Source organism: Hippoglossus hippoglossus, chromosome 1, assembly GCF_009819705.1.
Source record: "Hippoglossus hippoglossus isolate fHipHip1 chromosome 1, fHipHip1.pri, whole genome shotgun sequence".
Taxonomy (NCBI): Eukaryota; Metazoa; Chordata; class Actinopteri; order Pleuronectiformes; family Pleuronectidae; genus Hippoglossus; species Hippoglossus hippoglossus.
The window spans coordinates 15,065,134-15,086,866 of NC_047151.1; the positions used below are offsets into that span (position 1 = coordinate 15,065,134).

The 21,733-nt window shown below is 40.2% G+C and overlaps 1 protein-coding gene across 3 annotated transcripts; it reads left to right on the top strand.

Moving 5' to 3' along the window:
- Positions 1-934: 934 nt before the first annotated feature.
- sept3 (septin 3) lies at positions 935-14,156 on the top strand. 3 transcript variants are annotated; one of them, XM_034582889.1, is made up of 10 exons: positions 3,260-3,419; positions 8,202-8,600; positions 8,741-8,869; positions 10,750-10,831; positions 11,010-11,147; positions 11,689-11,806; positions 12,725-12,820; positions 12,982-13,078; positions 13,195-13,246; positions 13,581-14,156. In XM_034582889.1, exons 2-10 carry the CDS (start codon positions 8,204-8,206, stop codon positions 13,708-13,710), a joined length of 1,239 nt encoding a protein of 412 aa, XP_034438780.1. In that variant the 5' UTR covers positions 3,260-3,419; positions 8,202-8,203; the 3' UTR covers positions 13,711-14,156. The 3 variants fall into 3 exon arrangements, 2 of the variants coding, with proteins under 2 accessions (XP_034438780.1, XP_034438773.1); XM_034582882.1 differs by lacking the exon at positions 3,260-3,419 and adding an exon at positions 5,105-5,299; XR_004613615.1 differs by lacking the exons at positions 8,202-8,600; positions 8,741-8,869; positions 10,750-10,831; ... (4 more) ...; positions 13,195-13,246; positions 13,581-14,156 and adding exons at positions 935-1,109; positions 4,609-4,653 and having other exon boundaries at positions 1,222-3,419.
- The last annotated feature ends 7,577 nt before the right edge of the window (positions 14,157-21,733 follow it).

Sequence of the window (21,733 nt, forward strand, 5' to 3'; positions counted from 1 at the left end):
ACTAAATGCAGTCCTTCTATTTAATATTATTGAATACTTCTATCAATGCTTCTTACACATCTACATCTAGTACTTTTGATGACAATAAACTTTTGAATACAGGAATTTTGCTTGCATTTGAGCATTTCTACATTGTTATATTGCTACTTGTTACTTTTTCCACCACTGTGATTACACGGCACATTGACACTTCACAGACAGATGTCCGACCCACCGAACAACAGAAGCGACCAGAGTGGGAGAGAAACAGTGAGGCCTTAGTGTCAAGGAATGGGGAGAATGGCACTTCTGTGCCCACCACTTCCTACTGCTCTGTCCCCCCGTCTCACACTCTTTGACTTATTCACTCACTCAGACTGTCAACAACAGCGACACAGCATCCAGCTGCAGGTTAGAGTCTTATTTCCTCATTTTTAACTTTGAACAACTCGTATATTTTTCATCATCAATTTCTGTTATTCAGTTGAATTTATGGTGGCAGTGCTCTACCCGTCAATATATTTCAGATTGCAGTATTTGAAAGTGTACCTTTACCGAAGTACATTTTCAAAGTATACTTTACATTATTAGTTCCCTTGAATTCTACTTTTTACTTTGACAGTACATTTATTTCTCAGCTATATCAATTTTGCATGTCATCATTTTATATAAGGGAAACGTGTTGAGAAATTAAAAAAACATATATATATATATATCTAGGGGAATTTCAATACTTTAAGCATATACCTGCTGGGGTATTTTAACTGTGTTGCTGCTATTTTTATTCAAGTAAAGCATCTGAATATTTCATCCAGAGACTGAGACAAAAGTTCAGTATTTATCTTGTAGCCTAGTTTTCCTTTATTCAACCCAGGAATTGTTCTTTGTTTTCGTCTCCTTCTTATCTAACTTATCTAAAACAGGATGAGTGTTTATGACCGTCTGGCACCTTTGATGCCTCGAGTGTCTTCATCTTCCAGACAAACGGGGGAACATCCATCCGCCTGCTTGTCACCTCCTCTCTCGCTCTCTTCTCCTGTTATTAAAAAGAAAATGATTCAGATCCCGTCATTTGATGAGAAGGGACTCATCTCTGAAAAACACGACACAAAACAGAAAAGCACTGACAGGTAAGATAAGTTGCAGCTCATATCCCAGCTCTCTTTATTCTTATGTAACAGTGTAAATATTCTACTGAATTAATTTTGTAGTTCACGCATCTTCTCCCTCTTTTGGTTCCAGATCATTTGTTCCAATTTGTTCCTCTGAGACATCCAGTCAGCCCTCTTGGATTAAATCATGTCAGAGAATCCACGGAGAAAGAGCTTCAACGCTTCCAAGAGCCAAACCCAAAACATGCAGCTCTCCAACTTTTTCTAAAAAGCCCAGTTTCTCCATTTGTCCTGCTCCGAATCCAAATTCCTCTCCCACTGCCTCGTCTCTGAAGCCGAAGCCAAGTGATTCGCTCCATCTCCCCGCCTCACAGTGGAGTGATCTTTCTCCGTTACTGCACCAGCCTCAGCTGCAGCCAAGTGTATCTCCGACTCTGACTGTCCCAACACCCCGACTGAGTCCTTCTCCAACGTCCCTGTGCCAAGGGGAGAGTGGGAAGCAGCCCTCTCCTGTTGCAACAGAAAGACGTGCTAGATCTATTAACATCTCGAATACAGAAGTTGAGCCAAAAGAAAGTTTCTCAAATGAGGCGAAGCATAAGATTCTTGACCAAGAGGTTTTACTGGATTTCACGAGAAGATCTCCCATGACGAGCAGAGGGTCTCAACATCACGCTCACTCTGAGCCGCAGCAACAAGCAGCCATGTCTCTGGATTCCTTCTCACTGCAAGGCAAGAGGAAAAAAGAAAACATTTCAAGAGATAAACCAAAGCCTCCACCAAGGAATTCAGACTTTTCTTCAATCCCTAAACCAAAGTCAAACATCAGACAGCAGCCGGAGTTTCTGCCAAGTGGAGTGACAGGTACACAAACATTTCTTTCATCAGAGTCTGAGGGGATTAAGTCTAATGTTGTTCACAGAGAGTCTCAGACAGTGTTTGATGGACTGGCAACTCAAAGCAAATGTACAGACTACCCTCAGAATAGATATCACACTCAAACTGCAGCTTTAGCTTCAAATAACAAATCATGTGAACAAATGTACTCTGAGAGAAATACAGCTTTGCAGCTGACTCACAAAATTTCATTTCGCACAGCAACTCCCGAGAGTCGGCCAACTGTTTCACCCAATATCCAGACAAGGAGGAGACGATTTGATTTGAGCGATGAAACAAAAGTGGATTCAACATTTCTATCAGGCTTCAATCTCAGGAGACCCGGGGAAGAAAATAATACAAGGAGAGTTACAGGAAGCTCTTCGCCCACACAAACGGGAGGATCGCATCATGTCACGTCCCAGCAGAGACACCGAATCTGGTCCAAGGCCCCAAGTCAGGCCGCCATGATGGATGCACAGAGCACAGTAAGCCAGTCTGAGTGTTTCTCAAAGGATTACAGCTGCCGGTCAAGAGACATCGACCAGAGAACGAAGGCTTCTCAGCGTGTACACACTCGTCTTAAGACATGTCTGGTGGCGCCTCAGACTCAGGAGGCCTCTCGACCTTCGCCTGCCCCTGCTGAGAGCGCCACATCAAAAAACCATCCGTCAGATCACGAGGAACCCGCTGGACAGAACAAAAACCACAAAGAGGTGAACCTCAGTGACATGTGGCTGAATCAAACAGATATTTTGGCCCCACCTGACCACCATAGCGTGCTCTCAAAGCTACTAGAACACCCCTCAGAGAAATGTGTTGTGAGCTGGCCCCCCTCTGCGGCTCGCTGCCCATTCAACTCAACCAGCTCTGGCAGCGGTTCAAAGGGGGTCTCTGACCTGCCGTCGCAGCCGCAGAGCAGAGTTTACCAGGGACCAGAGGAGACGACCCCAGCAGCAGCAAACCAAGTGGATTACTCTCATGCAAACAGAGCTTTTATCATGGAGGAAGCAGAGGACCCTTATTACGTCACTATGTATTACCCAGGCTCAGTGTACGTGGGTGAGTACACACATATCCAAAGTACTTTCACTCAGCAAAGTCAACAAACCCATCAGAGTATACACATGACAGGGACTCTTTCATCTCTCGGGCTCTTAATCTGTTTCGAGTAGGAGTTCAATTATTTTCTATCCAAGAGGGGGGCAGGAATTCAGATGAGGGGGTGGCCAAAGAGGAGAGCAGAGGGATTTAAGACGCAACTGCTTATCAGCAGGGTAACAGACGTGCTGTAGAGAGACGTGACGGCGTCGGTTAGAAGACTCTATCAAAGTGAGCATAGCACAAGAGGGCATGCCAAAACAGCTCGCCGTGCAAACAAGCAAACGCAGCAGAAACATGCAGAGAGCGAAGCAAAAGACTGGCTACAGGACAGCAAACCAGAGATAAAGTGTGAGTACTGTCACACAGACCCTATAACACTGTGAGGAATCATTCTATCACAGCTACACTGCAAATACTGTGTAATGTCTCAGTTTTAAATCCTGCAGTAATATCACAGGACAGAGATTAAAAACTCTCCTAAGTATTAATACGGTGTCTTCAACTCCCTAATGAGAATCATAGACCTTTTTACGAGGTCATTCAGAATATAATGGCTCAGTGGTTTCCAGACTTAATGGTTTATGGCCAGTTTAAGTGAAGCTGTAGCTAATGACAATCTGTGAAAGACTTACAGTTTTAGTCAGTGGCTATATTTCACTTGCTTATCATGGAGATTAGTCTGGTAAAACGTGATCTTAGTGGCTGTTCAATTTAAACAATTTTAGAAAAAGTAAAAAATAGTAGGGAACCATTGCTGTGTTGTTTTTATGTTATTACACATTAATATATATTTTTTACAGTTGTAGTTATAGTTACTTTTCATAAAACTTTACATAAAATATGATAAGATTATAAAATGTCGTGCATTTTTTAATATTACACCAGTGGTGTCAAACCATTTTGGTTTGTGAGATGTTAGTATTTCCTCTAAACTCCTTCCATTTCAGATTATTCAGAAAGGTTAAAGTCTCAAATATTTCACGATCAGAGAAAGGTCAGAAAGAAAAAAGTGAATTTGTGCAGCAGAACTTTGTTTTTCTTCTTTTCTTCCCCACAAACAATCCGAAGACTCTTTAGGTCCTGAGAAGGAAACACTTTACTCATAATATACAAACTAACTAAAACTAATTCCACCTCAAACAGCTGCAACAGTAAAATGCAGCACAAGCAATGAGGCATTATTAACGACATAATAATGAAAAAGTAAAACATAAGAAAAAATTTAATGAGATTACCTGTCGTGAAGGAAATTTATCTTAGACACACAGTATCTGCTGTTAATATTGATACTGGCTGTCCCTTGACATACACACATAGCACACATACTGTTATTAGACAACACATTGCACACTGCCCAAATACACATAATGCATATAATATTATTGTATGAGTGGAAGCCCTAACCCTCAGCAGTACAAATGTACAGGGAAAATTCAGGAGGAGCAGAGTTACTGAGGAGTACATCAGGTTAAGACAAAGAGTTTTCTTCACTTTTAATACTCTAAGTACATTTAGCTGATAATACTTTTGAATGCAGGACTTTAACATGTATTGGAGCCGGGATCAAACCACCGAACGTCTGGTAAGTGGACGACCCGTGCTAACCCCTGAGCCGCAAAAAAAAATCCACACCCATATATAACTAAAACCTAAAATAGTAAATACACATTCTTTGGTGCATGCTAAATATGTAAAAGAGAAAATTTGTATAACATAATAATACAGAGAGGGAAGAATGTATTCTATAAATACAGATGAATAACAGAAGTTTTAAGGTAAGAAAAAGTTGCACCATGTTGCTTTAAGTAAGGGAGCAGAATCCTTATTGTCTGTGTGCTTCAGTAAAAGACTCACAGCTTCTGCTCTTACATGAAAACTTTAAATAATGGCTCCAGATCAGACTGGTCGAATTTCACCTGATTTAAACGATCCTCTGTGAGTAGTCCCGTGTCGCTGTTTTTAGAAAACGTCCCTTTGAGGAGCAGTTATACTGCGCGTGCGCGCTGCATCTCCCCACTCCCTCTCCTCTTGTCGCCGTGGTAACGGAGGAGGGGGGCTGACGGGAGGAGAGGGACCGGAGCAGACTCATGACCGCAGCTCCTCCGGTTTTCTCCGGTTACACGTCGTTATTTGCGGGAGTCGCAGCAGCATCAGCTCGGTCGGTGAAGAAGCAGAAGCAGCTCGTCCTCACCTCCAGCACATTTCTACCGTCGGTTGACCGGGGGTCGGTGAGTGTGACGTCTTTACGTGCCGAGCCCACCGCCGCAGCTAGCAGCTAACGTGGGGCTGCTGCTGCTAGCGGCTGTTACACAGCATGGCTGCACAGAGACAATGGGGTCGACAGGCTGGGATGGAGACGACCCAGTGTTTTCTATCAAAATACATACAAGCTGCTTTCTGAACCTGAGGAGCGTCTGTTATGAGGGAAACAGGTTCAGCAGGGCACCAGCAGCTGGAGTGTGCCTCAGCCCTGTTTGTCTCTGCAGCGCAAAATGAACGATGCTCTAATTCTGTCCATGTGTGAATGTGCATGTGAAGCAGGGAGGGATTAGAAAGGGTACAATAAGGTGAGGTCAGACAGATGTAAATGTGCTAAGTATGGCTGCAGCTAATGTTTATTCTCATGATCAACAAACCTGGCAATCATTTACTCCATTGATTATTGATCAGGTCTATAAAACAGAAAATCCCCATCACAATATCCCCGAGCAGCTTAAATGTCTTGTTTTGTCCAGTCAACCGTCCAAACCTACAGTCTATGGTCCAAACCCTAAAATATACAGTTTGATTTATAAGACTGAATGAAACACAGGGATTTATCACGTCGGAGTCATCAAGTTATTGACGTTTTTAACTTAAAATGTGAGGTAAACAAGGCCTCAAGGAGACTGACACATAGCAGAGCTCATACTGTACCTCCACCAAGGCCCATAGATATCAGTCCTCTGAATGTGCCTGATTCTCTCCTTCAAGATCCATGAATTATCCCCTGGGAGATTGGTTGAAAATGCATCTCACAATGTTAAAGAAAGTGATACAAAAATATTCCTGAATCTGCCACTTTGTGCAGATCTGCGACTAAACATAATGGGCTCTCTCTTGGCCCATGTCCCATCCCTCCACCAATTTCTATGGAAATCCATTCCGTAGTTTTTGTGTAACCCTGCTGACAAACAAATGGACAGGGGCAAAGACATAACCTCATTGGTGGAGGTTATTATCAAAACAGTTGCTCGTGGACTAACCCAAATTAAATGTTGCAGCTCCAGTGTCAAGACTGTCGAGAATAATAGTTGCTCTTTGTAACACACTTTTCTTTTGCACAGATGTTTTTTGTGCTAATTTTGCATCTATTTGTGGTTGTATTGTGTCTCGTTGTGGTCATATTGTGTCTCTTTGTGGACGTATTGTGTCTGTTTGTGGTTGTACCATGTCTCTTTGTGGGTGTTTTGTTTCTCCTTGTTTTGTGTCTGTTGTTGTTTTGAGTCTCTTTTGGTTGTATTGTGTCTCTTTGTGGTCGTACCATGTCTGTTTATGGTTGTATCCTGTCTCTCTGTGGTTGCTTTGAGTCTTTTTCAGTTGTATCCTGTCTCTCTGTGGTTGCTTTGAGTCTTTTTCAGTTGTATAGTGTCTCTCTGTTGTGCATCTTATTGTGGCTGTTGATGTGACTTTCCAACGAGACGTTGTTCCCAGTCCCTTCATATGGGGGCGGTGCACTGAGCGGAGCTGAAGGTCTGCTGTGGTGAATCAAAGTGACAGCCATTTCTTCAGTGACCTAAATGATCTGTATCTGTGGCTGGGCTGCAGTGACTTGGAGCGTGGCAGCAGGCTGCTCTCTGTGTAGACCCTGGAGGGCCGAGGCTCTCCACAACCTGCTTCATCCTCACGTCTCTTGCTGTTACCATCTGTCTGCACCGCTTGCTTCACTTGAGGAGCTGATTTAGAAAAACTGCTGTGGTGTCAAACAGGAGTGTCAGAATCTTCTCAGAGCAGTTGACTTAGTATGAGAACAGTAACAGTTGCTGAAAATCTATGTGCTGATTGAATATTTGATTAATAGACAAATTGTTGCAGCTCTACTGATCACAGTCTGAAGAAGTTCCACGCAGAGATGCACCAATCTGAATTTTTTTCTTCCAAGACTTATACTTAAACTCTGGGTATCTGCCAATACTGAGCAGCATGAACTGACCTACATTGGATTTTAGAGGCTGATACTGAGATAAAAAAATCGTATCATGATATATTGACTGATTTGTTTTATGAAACCTCTTCAAGTATTTTCATAGTTTTTTTAAACTGTGACTAAGATATAGTCTTATCACACAATTGCAGTGAAACTTGTAATTGCTCTTTGTAAGACAAATTATATAATGCTGACAGTTAATAATTATCTCTATATAATTTCCATCAATAGCAATATAATGAAAGTATATTCTATATAATCCTTATGCACTGTGCAAGCACGGTGAGGAGATATAATTGATCTACGTCAGATGTGTTAAATGTTTTGTTGTTTATCAAGTGTTTGTCATTCTGTGCCGATAAAGCAGAGTTTAAAACTACAACCTTCACTCATAAGCAAATATTAGTCTTTAAACTTAAAAGAAATGTATTCGCTGATACTTAAAAGTTTGAACTTATAAGGTTGCTAAATGAGCTCAAATCAGCTGATATGTCGTCCAGGCCTGTCATTCTCTTCTGAGTAGCAACCTGATTCTCGGCTTTAAAGATATAGTCCAAAAAACTAAACCCAATTTTGCACAACTACACTATTACCACAATCGTTGTGGCCTTAAAAATTGAATGTGTGGCTCACCATGAGTAAATTAATATAACTGATACCGGAACTTCAATGACATTGTTGAGACAGTTCAGGATCTTCACCAATTTCTTTTCCAGTTATACTTACACAAAAATTCAACAGCATCTACTTTTAGAAACAAGGAATATACATGAGAAAACGTGTATTATTGTGATTATAAGCCAACTGCAACGACCCACTTCTCGAATGTAGAGCGTAAAAGGACGAGAGGCTTCAGCCGCTCTTCTGACCTACTTCTACTAATGAAGCAGATTTTTCTGGACATGAAAAAAGACCTATTATCGTCTTCTCTATTTTCTCCATAGACATGTCAGACGTAGTTCCTCCAGAAGTGAGACCTAAACCTGCCGTCCCTGCCAAGCCCCCAAATGTGGGGGCTCCTTCCCCCTCCAGCCCCTTCCCACCCCAGGGGCCGGGCATGGGAGGAGGCGTCGGGGTCCCTGCTCCCCTTCCAAGTGGTATTCCAGTTCCAATCGGGAGTCATGGCCCCGTAGCCAGTCATGTTATTGGTCATGGCGTGGGCCACGGTGCGGCAAATAGTGGGGGTCACGCTGCAGCGCACAGCGGAGGTCATGGCCACACTGGCTCCCACAGCTCCGGTGGGGGGTCCACACTGCTGGGATACATTGGTATCGACACCATCATTGAGCAGATGAGGAAGAAAACCATGAAGACAGGATTTGACTTCAACATCATGATGGTTGGTAAGTCACAGTGGGATTCGTCTCTAGATCTTGTTCTTGGTGGAAAGAAAAGAATAAAAAAAAAAAAAAAGTCCTTTTACACCTGCACAGTTTCAGCATCTCACTTTCTCTCACATGCGGGGCCCTCCCTCTCTTCTCAGGTAACAGCGGTCTGGGAAAGTCGACTCTTGTCAACACCTTGTTCAAGTCCCAGGTGAGCAGGAGGAGCGCAGGATGGTCCCGTGATGACAAGATCCCCAAAACCGTGGAGATCAAATCAGTGTCTCATGGTGAGTAAAGAGAGAGAGAGAGAGATTCACAACATTTGTGTGTGTGTGTGTGTGGAGAGTTGTGTAAACATATTCCTTTTCGTTTGTCTTATCAAATTTGTAAACATGTAATAGAATCTGTAAATATGTGCTGAGATTTACAAAAGCATATAGGAATCTGTAAGGAGGTTTGCAAGTGTCAAATTATACCAAGGGGCATACATGAGCGGTCCCCTGAATTTCTTGTAGGGGGGTCCTTGGTTGAGTAAAAACGGAGAACCTCTCCATAAAGACATGGCTGTCGACATCAGCTGTAATTTATAGCATTTGGTTGAGTGAAATTACGAACATTGACATTCTGTAACGTTATTTGTTCTAACTCCATCATGACTAATGATAGAATTTACTCAGCTGTCAGTACAGATTTTTCTTGGATCTACCGATTGGATTGCTGACAGCTTGAACTTGATGTAAAGGAATCAGTCCTGGGAGTAACACAGAACACATCGTGTGTGTTCACACATACAGTAAACTGTAGGTGCATCAGAAAGTCTTTTAATGACCTTTATTTAATTTACATTTTGAAATGATCTCTTCTGGCTCAGATTTGTTCCTACTTTCTCAGAGTGGAGACTTTAACCCAGCAAGTCTATGTTTGTCCATCTGTTCCATTTCCATTATAATAGGACATTTCAAATGAAAAACACATTTAGCAGTTGGTAAAAGGAGGCGCGCCTTATCTCCATTATGCAAATAGGGGCTAGTTTCACAAAGAAATGAGAGATTGGTTTGTAGATTTAAGCTTTGTTAGTTTGTCTTGTCTAATACAAGTTAGACATTTAAATAATGGGGAAGATTTAAAGCCTGAAGCGTTGACAGTTTATTGAGAATGGTGTGAGGAATCATAATATTTGAACACACGACTGAATTTTCCTCATAAAACATCCGTGTGTTTGTGAAATTCTTCCATGACACGCGGGCTTCCTGCTGGAATAAACAGAACGGAGCAGCAACACTCAGAGTCCAGAGTCCTTAACTAGCGGCCGTTGTTTAGTAATCCATTTTAAAGCCATTGTGTATCCCATTTTTTAAAAGTCTGACAGTGGCCCCCCTCCCCTTATGCGACACTCTGGCAGAAAGCTTTGTACGACATTTAAGAAATCAGCTGGTGACTGTTCACTGTGTCACAGTGTTGTGCTTATCATGACATCTGGGACTGCTAATGTGGCAGATCTGGCATTCCAGTCGGGAGAGATTTAACAAATTTAACAATAAGGGTGCGGGACTGTGCATCTAGAATAGAACCCCCCCCCCAGGGTCTAGACACTGGTGGTGGTTGATGGAATAGAGAGAACACTGAAGATCTGAATGGGACGATGACTGGACTGGCTGATTGGGTTTGTGGCGAAAATCAGATCTGATTAACGAAAGCACATTCAACACAGTCAGCTGACCAGAAAAAAGCGAGGCGATCGAGACAGAGCATTGTGACAAAATGAGTCATAGACTCGACTCACGCTGAGCGCAATTAACATACAGTGTGTCCTTTATGATTTATCAGCACCGGAGTAACAGTGGTGATGTGTCCAACACTTGGACTGGACTCAGTGTTTCATGATCATACACACTCTGCCTCATTGGGCCCTGGTGGATGTATGCACTCTACTGAGAACCATTCTACTGATTTTGTCTGCGTTTGTTTGTTTGTTTGATCCTTGTTTCAAGGACTGATATTTATGACTGTGTGAAATTTGGTGTGGATCCAAAATATGGTTTCATAAGGGGACTGTTGGGCCTTGGCAGAGTGTGCAGTGCGCTAAGTGCCTTTCTAGTTTTTCATTATGTGGAAATGTCCAATATCAAATACACATTAAATACAGATGAGTTTTCTTGTTTTACAGTCATTGAGGAGGGTGGTGTGAAGATGAAGCTGACTCTCGTCGACACTCCAGGCTTTGGGGACCAAATCAACAACGACAACTGGTGGGTTCTCAATCTCCTGGATCAATAGAGCCTCAGAAATATCATCATTATTAACATATTACATAACTACTTTTCTGTTTTCATCTTTCAAAACTGTATTTTTTGTTCAATTTCCCCCAAACGACTTTCTCAACTAACCTTTATTTCCCACGCTCACTTGTTTCTCTTGTATCTGAAGCTGGGAGCCCATTTCCAAGTACATCAATGAGCAGTATGAGAAGTTCCTGAAGGAGGAAGTCAACATCACCAGGAAAAAACGCATCCCCGACTTCAGGGTGCACTGCTGTCTCTACTTCATCTCCCCAACGGGACACTCGTGAGTTGAATAATCTTAATGTCAGAGCTAGAGATGAGTAGACTAGAGATTCCACACGCACACACACACAATTATTTTAATGCCCAAAAGCCCGATATCACCTCTTTGTATTACAGACAACACACACCTCTATGTCTCCTCTGAACACTTTACAATTAGATGCGGCTGACAACTGTTAAATTGCTTTTTACTGGATAAACGGATACAGTCTGTTGTGAGTTACGGTCGCAGTATCTGATCCCTCTTAGCCAGGGGTAATCGAGACGGACAGGATGTTTTGTGTGCAGTCAAACAAGAACTGCGACATAACCTTTCTGCAGTTATAAGCCCCACTCTTCCAAAGCATCCACACTGTAAATCTTTTGTAATTGCTACAAGACCAGGGAAAGGTATGAGACATGTCAAATTAAATCCCTGTGCCTCCTTCTGCTATTTGTTACCCTGCGTGCAAGCTCTAGAGGAGAATCGGGGGGGGGGGGGGGGGGTTCATAAATCTACCTGCTAACTCACTTCCCTGTCTCCTCTGTCATCTCTCTCTTAGTCTTCGGCAGCTAGACCTGGAGTTCATGAAGCGCTTGAGTCACTCGGTCAACATTATCCCCGTCATTGCCAAAGCAGACACGATGACCATTGAGGAGCGACAGGAATTCAAACAGCGGGTGAGTTTGAGAAGATTGTCCCACTAAAGCTAGATGGTAATAAATCGGCTTATTGCAGGGAAACTAGTTTCAGTGTTAACATCATCTGACGTGTAAACGAGAAAAGTCAGCAGAGAAATACCAGAAACTGTTTCCATTACTTTGTTTAACCAGAGAATTGTCAAGATTTTCTTGGTCTTGGTCTTTACAGCTTCTCTAATCAATGTATGAAGCAAAATCTTATATTAACAATAACTCAATTGACTATATATAATATGAAATGAGTAGCTACAGAGAATAACCACCTATTGCTACAGTTCCCCTCAGCTCTACAGAGCGTCTATTAGCTCCTGATTTTTATTTTACTGGTCAAGACTAAAACCAATTACAGGTTGGAGTGAAGATTAGATACATTTTTTTCAGTTGGCTAGAAAAATGAATCCAATTGAATGCTAATGTTACTCTGCATCCACTGGATGTGTAAATAAGCCGCGGTTTGTTCATCATATTGACTTAACAAGGTGATTATATGTCAATGCTGTGTTTTTACTGCCCTCAAGTGGCCAAAAATATAATTTAATGCACGTTAATAAACAGTTTAAATGATCTTTATAATAAATGTCTGTTTTGTGTATGTAAAAAATATCAACAGATATCAGCTTATTGGATTCATTAATTCAGAGTTATCAGTATCAAAACGGATTTGTACAGGTGTCAGATGAAAATAATAATAATAATAATAATAATAACTTTCTTTATTGAGCACCTTCTAGAACCTAAACCTGTGAACAAAATTACAAAGACAACCAACTAATACAATAACTTTTAAAAGCAAAAACATCAAATAATACAACGTTTAAAATAGTGATGAAGCACATTAAACAGTTGAAAGTAAAAGGATGAAGGATGAAGATTTGTTTGCGTCGTGTCTTTCTGTAGGTAAGAAAGGAGTTGGAGATGAGTGGGATTGAGTTTTACCCCCAGAAAGAGTTTGATGAGGACATGGAGGACAAGAGCGACAATGACAAGATCAGAGTAAGTGGTTCTGTTGGTTCTTCTTCTCTCTCTCACCCTCATGCCTTGCTTCCTCTGAACATAATGTCAGGGCTCTGGGAAATGTTGTGCGTTTGTTTCATTTCATGAACCTTGTGCGACTCTCTTCAGCCCAATGAACAGTGTTGAACGTCTGTCCACAGGAGGCGATGCCCTTTGCTGTGGTCGGCAGTGACAAAGAATATCAAGTGAATGGCAAACGGGTTCTGGGGAGGAAGACAGCGTGGGGAATCGTGGAAGGTGGGTGACACGGGGTTCTAAAGAAGTCCCATACAGTCATGATGTTGTTTATCTGAGGTAAAACACATGAAATAAGATATGACATTTGATTCTTTCCCTTTTTGTCGTTGTTGCAGTTGAAAATCCCAACCATTGTGAGTTTGCTCAGATGAGAGATTTCCTGATCAGGTAAGAAAAAGTGTTTTAAGTAGTAAGTATTGAAATTTCACGTTAAATCGATAAACTGGAAGAAAGGAGCAAATTAGAAGCTACGACATTTGATTAGGATTTGACTGATACATTGATCTTTTTTTTTCTTCCTTAGATGACCACATCAAAACCCTTATAACAGACTAATTTATCCTAAATCCAGCTCTTCTTTTGGAGTTGAATTTCAGCACTGTAATAAACTATAAACTATAAACCATATTTCAAAAACACATTAACACAGATGCCTCCCTGGTCCAAATAGATAAAATCCAGTAACATGCTCCCTCTGTGTTTATGTATTTCTTTTTCTCAGGTCCCACCTCCAGGATCTGAAGGAGGTCACCCATAACATCCACTATGAAACTTACCGTGCCAAGAGACTGAACGAGAACGGAGGTCTACACCCAATAACCTCCAACGGCACCCAAGAAAGCAACCTGTAGTCAGTCAGGGGAAGAGTTTAGGCAGAGTGAAAATTAAGTTGTGCAATGAAGCTGATAGATGAAGCCACAGAATAATATCATCACATAGATCTGTAAAAATTAGTGTCACTTAATTTGTTTTTTCTCATTCCAAACTTCCAAACCATCAATTTAATCCTGAAACATATCAAAACCTTTCAGTTCGATTTCAGAGTCATTCCCCCAGAATATTTGGATGAAATGTGATTCCCACCCAGAGATTTAGTGCCATTATAAAGAGGAACATTTTATCTACTGCCAAAGTATTTTCACTCATCATTGTCTGGGTAGCATGAGCTTAGAAAGTGCCATGTTATTGTGTGTATAAGAGGCTTATTTTTATGTTTTTGTGTTGTGTAGCAACTGATGTTTAAATTCAGACACATGATCTGCTTTGCTCTCAATATAAAAATCATAATTCCTGTGTAGCCAGTTGACTCTGTACTTAGGTGTTTTTTTTATCCTCATTTAGCCACTGCTCATTTGAAGAAACCCTGCGGCTCTGTTGTCAGGACGACTTAACAAACATTGCAAGCACGGCTCCTTCTGTACTCTGTTGGATTTGATCATTTTGAAATAGTTTGTGCAGACCTGCGAAATATGACCAGAGACAGCTGGAACAACAGGCACATGAAATGCAGTTCTGTGGGCAGCAGTGTGTGTAATGTCGGACTCCACAGGGTGCATGACTGAGCTCACTCCAGATTCTGTGACTCCAGGATTTACCAAAATAGAGCAAAACAAAAAGTTTTGGACAGTACAGCTCAGGATCCTTTGTTGCACCACAGTGAGCACACAGGACAGAGGAGTCGTCCAATGCATTGGTGCTGTGTTCACCTAGTTGACGATTTGTTTTTACAGTGATGGAGAATAATTATACAACGAATCAGTTGTTTTATTATTATTAAATTTAACTTTTTAGACAGACTAGAATGAGCTATTTTACCACTTAAATGAACTACATGCACCCAGTTTTAATGTTGAATTAAAAGCCTACAGTGGTTTCGTTCAAATTTTTTTATTCATATGAATAAAAAATAGTAGCATGGCTAATAAAAATCTAATTTCACATAAAAACTCATCCAACAAGAATTGTCATATATAGTGAAAATGAATGAAAAATTGTTGCTCTAGTTTATTTTAGTTTGCTGATAAGTGCCATGCAAAGTTTTACTGAACGCAGCAGAATTCTGACCCAGACACAAGGACAGTATTGTGCTTGGTTTGGTGTTGAGTCCCGTTTAAACTTCCTCTTGTTCACCACTTGGTGGCAGCACTCTGCCGCATAAAAGCAATGACTGAACAGAACAACAAACAGGTTTTCAATCCAGCTTTGATTCATGCTGATTCTACAACTTCTTTTCTGTGCTTTTTTTCATATATGAAACCTGATTTCATTTCCCAGTGATATTTAAAAAGTTCTGGTCCTTGGCTGCTGTCGGTAAAAACTACTATATCTCTCCAGATCCTTGTTTACATAAAGCTTTAAGCTTTAACCCAATGGTATGCACTCACACCGCAGGTAATAAACATGTTTACCAAATTTTCACACAACATTGACACTTTTCTGCCACGTGCAGTCTGCAGCACAGCGCAAAGGTGCCAAAACTATTTGTTATTTAATCTTTTCAATACCTATCAACGTTTTTGTTTGAAGTTGAATCTTGATTTTATACAATCATACATGTTTGTGCGATTTTGACCTGAAGTGTTGTGTCTGCAACCAAAACATTGTAGTCGTCTGTGGTTTTAGTGCAGTCAAAGGTTTTCAAGCAGAAATTTGAAAGTGTTTACGTGTGCATGCGTGTATCCATGTTGCCTGTTTGCCTATACAGCCAATGTGTTCACATATCACTGCAACTTATCAACTATTTCTGAGTGTGTGACGTGTACATTAAATTGTTACATCATAAGTTAGAGCACTGCTGTCTTAACTCGTGTAACTACACCGACGGCTCACCACCCACATATCACCCATCCCTTTGAATCAGTAGAACCTCACAGTGCACATTTGTTTAATAACCACTTTTGTCAAAGTTGCTGTGACACATTTAGAGATAACTTCAGGTGTCACAATGAGTTATTTATACATTAATGTTTTATTGTAATTTTATTCTTTATTAAATAAAAACACATTTCCATGTTTCTTTGAAATAATTGTTTCAATAACAAAAATGATAAATTTACATTCAGTATAATACAAACATTCACATCATACCATTAAAATGCTTGAATAAATATTTGTCATATTTTCCTACTGTTATGATAAATATTCATCTCAGTTTTGGAACTGTTGCATATATTTCAAATAAATATTTTCATTCCTATGTCATAAATAATCAGAATTATAAACTTAAAAAAAATCATTTTTGTGTTTGTATGCGTAGAAGTAACTTTCTCTCTAGTGTCAAGGGGAATTACTCCTCTCCTTTTGTAGGAGCTGGCCCACCACTTGCAAGGCCAGTCATGGTAGTCAAGAAAATGACTTCTGAGATGCACCAAACTGCTTTAATGTGTAATGAGTTCTTAATGAAGACATATATCAACAGGTTCTTGTGGGTAAACAGCTCACAGCTGCCTGGATGCAGAAATATCCTACACAATTTCATATATCCAAATAAAGATTCTTGTTGATTTTAATTGGATGCACTCCACTGAATCAACAGCTTGTTGTGGCGTAATAACATGATAGTCCATGTTTTTATAACAATGAGGGTGAATATTCTTTGACCTCATCACTGCTTTCTAATGAAGAAGAATTGACAGTGGGGAAGTATTTTTGGAAAGATCTTCAAGTGAGTTTTACAATCTGTTATAGAGGATTTTTTGATTTGACACTGGTGTAGCTGCACAAACACGCCTGTCTGTGTGTTGACAAAAGAACATCACCAAACTTGATGGGAAATTTACTTGGGAGGGTATCTCTCAATGATTAACTTTTGAACCTGAACAGACAAAGGTCCAGTTCAACAACACCCCCCCCCCCCCCCCCCCTAAAAACACATTCTTCAATATAGCGGGTTTTTGTTTTTATATCACATGATGTCATATGATAAGTGACATAATCAGAAAGTAAAAAAGAAGTAATTAAAACATGCATGTCTATATAACTATAGACATGGACCAAAGCATGTATGGATCAAAAATTATTAATGATCATTTTGTAAATATGATGTCATCAGGATGTCACAACTTTACAACCAATAACATTAAAGACACAATCTACAGCTTATTTAGATTAACCAATCGTCCGTCATCATATGGTATAAATTATGTAATTATGAAATGGCATTATTACATAAGAGTTAGCATTGCCTGATGGGTATGAAGTGTGTACAGAGGCTATGCATTACTCTCTGATGCTTTTCATTACCTTTGTGCTATTATAGTTTCTTTTGTGGTGTCCCACAGGGTTCAATCCTTGGACCGATACATCTTTTTCCATATACATTTAAACTTTAAAGGGATAGTTTGACTGCAACACTGTTTACCCCTGAGACTCCAAAAGTGTTTTGTGGACTCAAACACTTCACCCACCCTCCATCAGCATAGTGGTGAGTAGATAATGAGTGAATTTTCATTTTTCAGTGAACTATCCCTTTCAGATAAATTTGAAGGATGCAGTTTGTAGAGCTGTTAAACTTTACCTAATTATGAAGTTATGTTTCTGTTACTGAGCCCACCCCAGTGATATAAATAAGATGGACAAAAAAAAATAGAAACACCTGTCAGGTATACCACAATACACTTCAGCATCTCCACAATCTACTTCCTTCATAATAATAATAATAAAGTTCAATCAACACATCTGTAAAAAAAACTAAACAAGTTAACACAAAGCCTTACAACTAAATATTTTTCTTTGCTAATTTGAGCTTTATGGCAAAACCCTCAAACCTGCATTATCAAACAAAGCACAGGTGGGTGCACGACCGTTGAACAGGATATGCCACTGCCCTGTTTTTCAGTAAGCATCATCATCATGAAGAGGGGGACAAATAGCTGAATCTTTGTGACCCACATTTACTGATTGTAAGTAGTGCAGTGAGTGTTCACTTTCTCTCTGTCTATTTCCTTGAGGATCGCACATCCCCAAAACTTTTTCAAACACAGTTGAAAATGCACTTCACTCAATTCTCTGTTGTACACCTGTCATGTTAGAAGTGATTTTGGACAAACAGATTGTCCTGGTGAATTGAGGTGGAAAGACTGGCTCTTCAGGTGACAATCAAGCAAAATACTGTTGAATCAAGAGGTGTTGCAAACATCATGATGCATTTTTTGTTTTAGTTTTATATCAGTATATTAGGCTACTTACTGCAGGCCCTGCGGAACCACAGTACTGCATATTTTTCATTTCTGTCCTCACTGTACTGGAGTCAGAGCAGCGTTTTCAGTTGAACAAGAGATGGTTCCCTTTAAGTGAACCAGCTAATGTGGTCTAGAGGTTCACCGGGATCAGGAGTGAGTACCACTGCATTGCATGATTGATATTCAGAGCCTACACGCTGCTGCACTGAGGTCTAATGCGCGCCACATCAAATGGGCCTGTAGTATATCACGAGATCCTTCACTTCTCGTAGTGGCAGTTTATTTTTAATGTGACTCATCCATACAGAGCACCCAGCTCTGGAAATCAGACCTCAGTACTGGTTCTAAGGCATCAAGAAAACATCATCCTTCTTTTAACCAAAGGTCTTTATGCCATGTAGCCATCAGATCTCAGGCATCAGGTCTTCAAGCTTGGGTGTCTGTTGGCGTTAACATTGGTCAAACCATAGAGATTGTGTGTAAAGATGGATGACATGACTGCTCCTCAAAAGTGAAGCCAAAGCGTCTTGATCGCCACCTGGTGGCTGGCTGCAGTTCAAGTCATAAACATCTCCTCCTCCATGTTAGTGGATGGGACATGGACAAAAATAAAAAAGTTAAGTACATGTCAAATAAATTCTTCCAGTTTCTGACATTTTAGGTAGTTCTTATCACACTGATGTATGTTAGATTGCAATTTTTCTCCACTAACTTCGGTTTTAATTAGTTATTTGATGCTATAAAAATGGGGTGAAACGTTGTGATTGACAGCTGAGACTGACTCACGATTGGTTAAACATGTGAAAAGTTGTCACAGCTCCAAACCCCAATCGCTACTGCGCAGATGATGCCTCCAAATGCCTGAAATGGCAGTTTGGCTTAAATTGTGAGAAAGTGGAGATTTCATTATCATGAAGCATCTTACCAAAAAGCCCACAGAGGTCTCATTCAATTAGCCTGGTTTGGAGAAACAGTCCTAATATCAGCTTGATACTATCTTTACATGTGGGTTATTTTTAGTGTCATGAAACAACAACAAAAAATGCCCACCACTGCCTCTAGATGTCACTAAACCAAGTAGTTCTGAGCATTTCTGTCTATAAGCATTTCACTTTTTTTTTTTTATAGAAAAACCATCAAGTCCAAATCTGACACAGAATTCTTCTTGCTTATTTAGTTATGTGTAATAAGGTATCCCGGCTGTATTTCTTTATTTATCAACAGTAGATTATTTTCTGGTAAAATGGATGAGGTAAAAATTATGGTAATTAAAAGTGACACATTCATTCAAGTCTAAGTTAAAGAGATCAAGTCATACGTTCAGAAGTGGCCAAGATCGACTGGAGAGAGAAACCAGCTGAATGTTCCCACGAGTACCGAAACCAAAATAAAAATCATTTCATCCCTAAACAAACAATGACGACACTGCTCAAGGTTTGGAACAGAATGGAATAACAGATGTATTTATTTCTGTATGTCCATTCAAATCTTTATTTGTCTTTCGCTGGGAAGATTGTTTATTTTAGCAGTCTAGCGGGAGGCTTTCCTTTTCAGCATTGAAACCTGTTTGTGTTAGCCCCCACCCAGACTGCTAGGAACCTGGGTGTGACACTCAACTCTCCCTTACTGCCAACATTAGTGCAACAACACATTCCTGTAGATTCATGCAGCACAACATCAGGAGAATACGCCCCCTTCTCACTCAGAAGGCAGCGCAGGTTCTGGTCCAGGCCCTGGTCATCTCACGCCTAGACTATTGTAACTCCCTCCTGGCAGGTCTACCTGCTAGTGCCATCCGACCTCTGCAGCTCATTCAGAATGCAGCAGCTCGACTGGTCTTTAACCAACCTAAATTCACTCACACTACTCCGCTCCTCCGCTCCCTTCACTGGTTACCAGTGACTGCCCGCATCCGTTTCAAAACATTAGTATTTGCGTACCGTGCTGCGAACGGATCGGGTCAGCAGAAAGTTTACACATCTTCCGCCGCAAACTAAAAACACACCTCTTCCGACTATACCTTGAATAAAAATGTTAAACTAACAATTTAGTAGCACTTAAATGGCACTTACTGATAGCACTTTGTAGATTAGCTTTTTTGAAGAATTTGTACTTTCTTGAATCTTGTTGTTCTGGGTTTGTATCATCATGGTTGAATGCACTTATTGTGAGTCGCTTTGGATAAAAGCGTCAGCTAAATGAAATGTAATGTTTGATTTAATTTGGAGTGCAACACACATAAATACAAATACTTTTTTTTATTTCTGTGTCATGCCAAAGCATTTGGTGGATCCCATTCGGGGATAACAAGACACAAAGTTAACAAAACAAAACATACATCTTCTTCTTTTATTACATTTAAAACATTTAGAAAAAAATAAAAAGACGCACACACATACACAGAAAGTGAAGTCAATAGAAATCCCCAATGGACGTATCGCATACAGAACTATTATATAGACTTGACAAAGAGCTTTTTTCCTCTTCTTCTTCTTTCAGGCTTTTTCGAGATAACTAGCTACTTTTTATGTTTCGTACGTAAAACTCTTTCTTTGCCCGTCATCCATATTCACAAAAATCAATATCTTTTTTTTTTCACAGCTCCTAAACATGGATAATTCAATATTGACATTGTAATTACATTCAGAAATTGAACAACTTCTACAATTACAAAGATTGTAAATGAAACTGCAGCCTACTTACAGTTGGTGAGCATGTTTACAGGCAGAAGAAATGTCACTGGCATTTTTTCTATAGCTATTTCTTGGCCAAGCACTTCCATTTTGTTATTTTGCACTGTTGTGCCCTCTGCTGTTCTGGTGGGAAAATTATTTTCTTCTCTTTCTTTTTTTCTTGAGATATGTGGTTTTCCTGCTTTCAATGAAAGCCCTGAAATTCATGGTAACATTGATTGCGCTGTTGTGAAACATTGCGTGTAGTTTTGTGGTGTGACTATCTCAGTTGACACAACTCTGCTCTTATCAGTAGCTGATTCATTATGTTGAACTGGCAGTCTGTCTCTCAGCATGGCTAATTTATGAGTACGATTTCTCCTTATTCTTCACGTCAACCTTTTTCCTTCTCCTACCAAAAGCAAAAACTTGGCACGGCCACTTGATCTGATCTTATATTCTGATCGTACAACAACATTTTTTACATATATTGCTGACACATGGAATAGAGAATACTTACTGTGACAAAGATTTCTTGTCCAAGTTTCTGTGCATGTCAGTTGGCAATAAACTGTGGTCTTATAAATTAATAAATGTGAGACATCATACTGTAAATTCAAATAACCAGTTTGAGCAGTCTGCCTTTGACTGGCTCGATTAGACAGGGTAGATCGCTTTGGTTAATGTTTGGTAAACACGCTTCCTTCCTCACATTACACTTCGTTGCTGTCACATTATTGATTATATTAAAAACGTATGTACGAATTCTTCTTCAACCATTGCGATAAATGTGTTTCCTTGTTTGGATTTTTATCGTGATTTACTGACGATTCGGGAAAAAAACACAAAAAAAACACATGGGGTTTTGTAGCAGTTCCTGTTGTATCATTGGTATCACCGGCTGTATCTTGTGATTATCACGCCTGCTGTATTGTCTGTGATCTGCAAAAAGCTGTCATATAGAGAAATGCACATTGCCATTGATTCCATGGAAGAAATGCATTACAGCATATCCTGGCTGG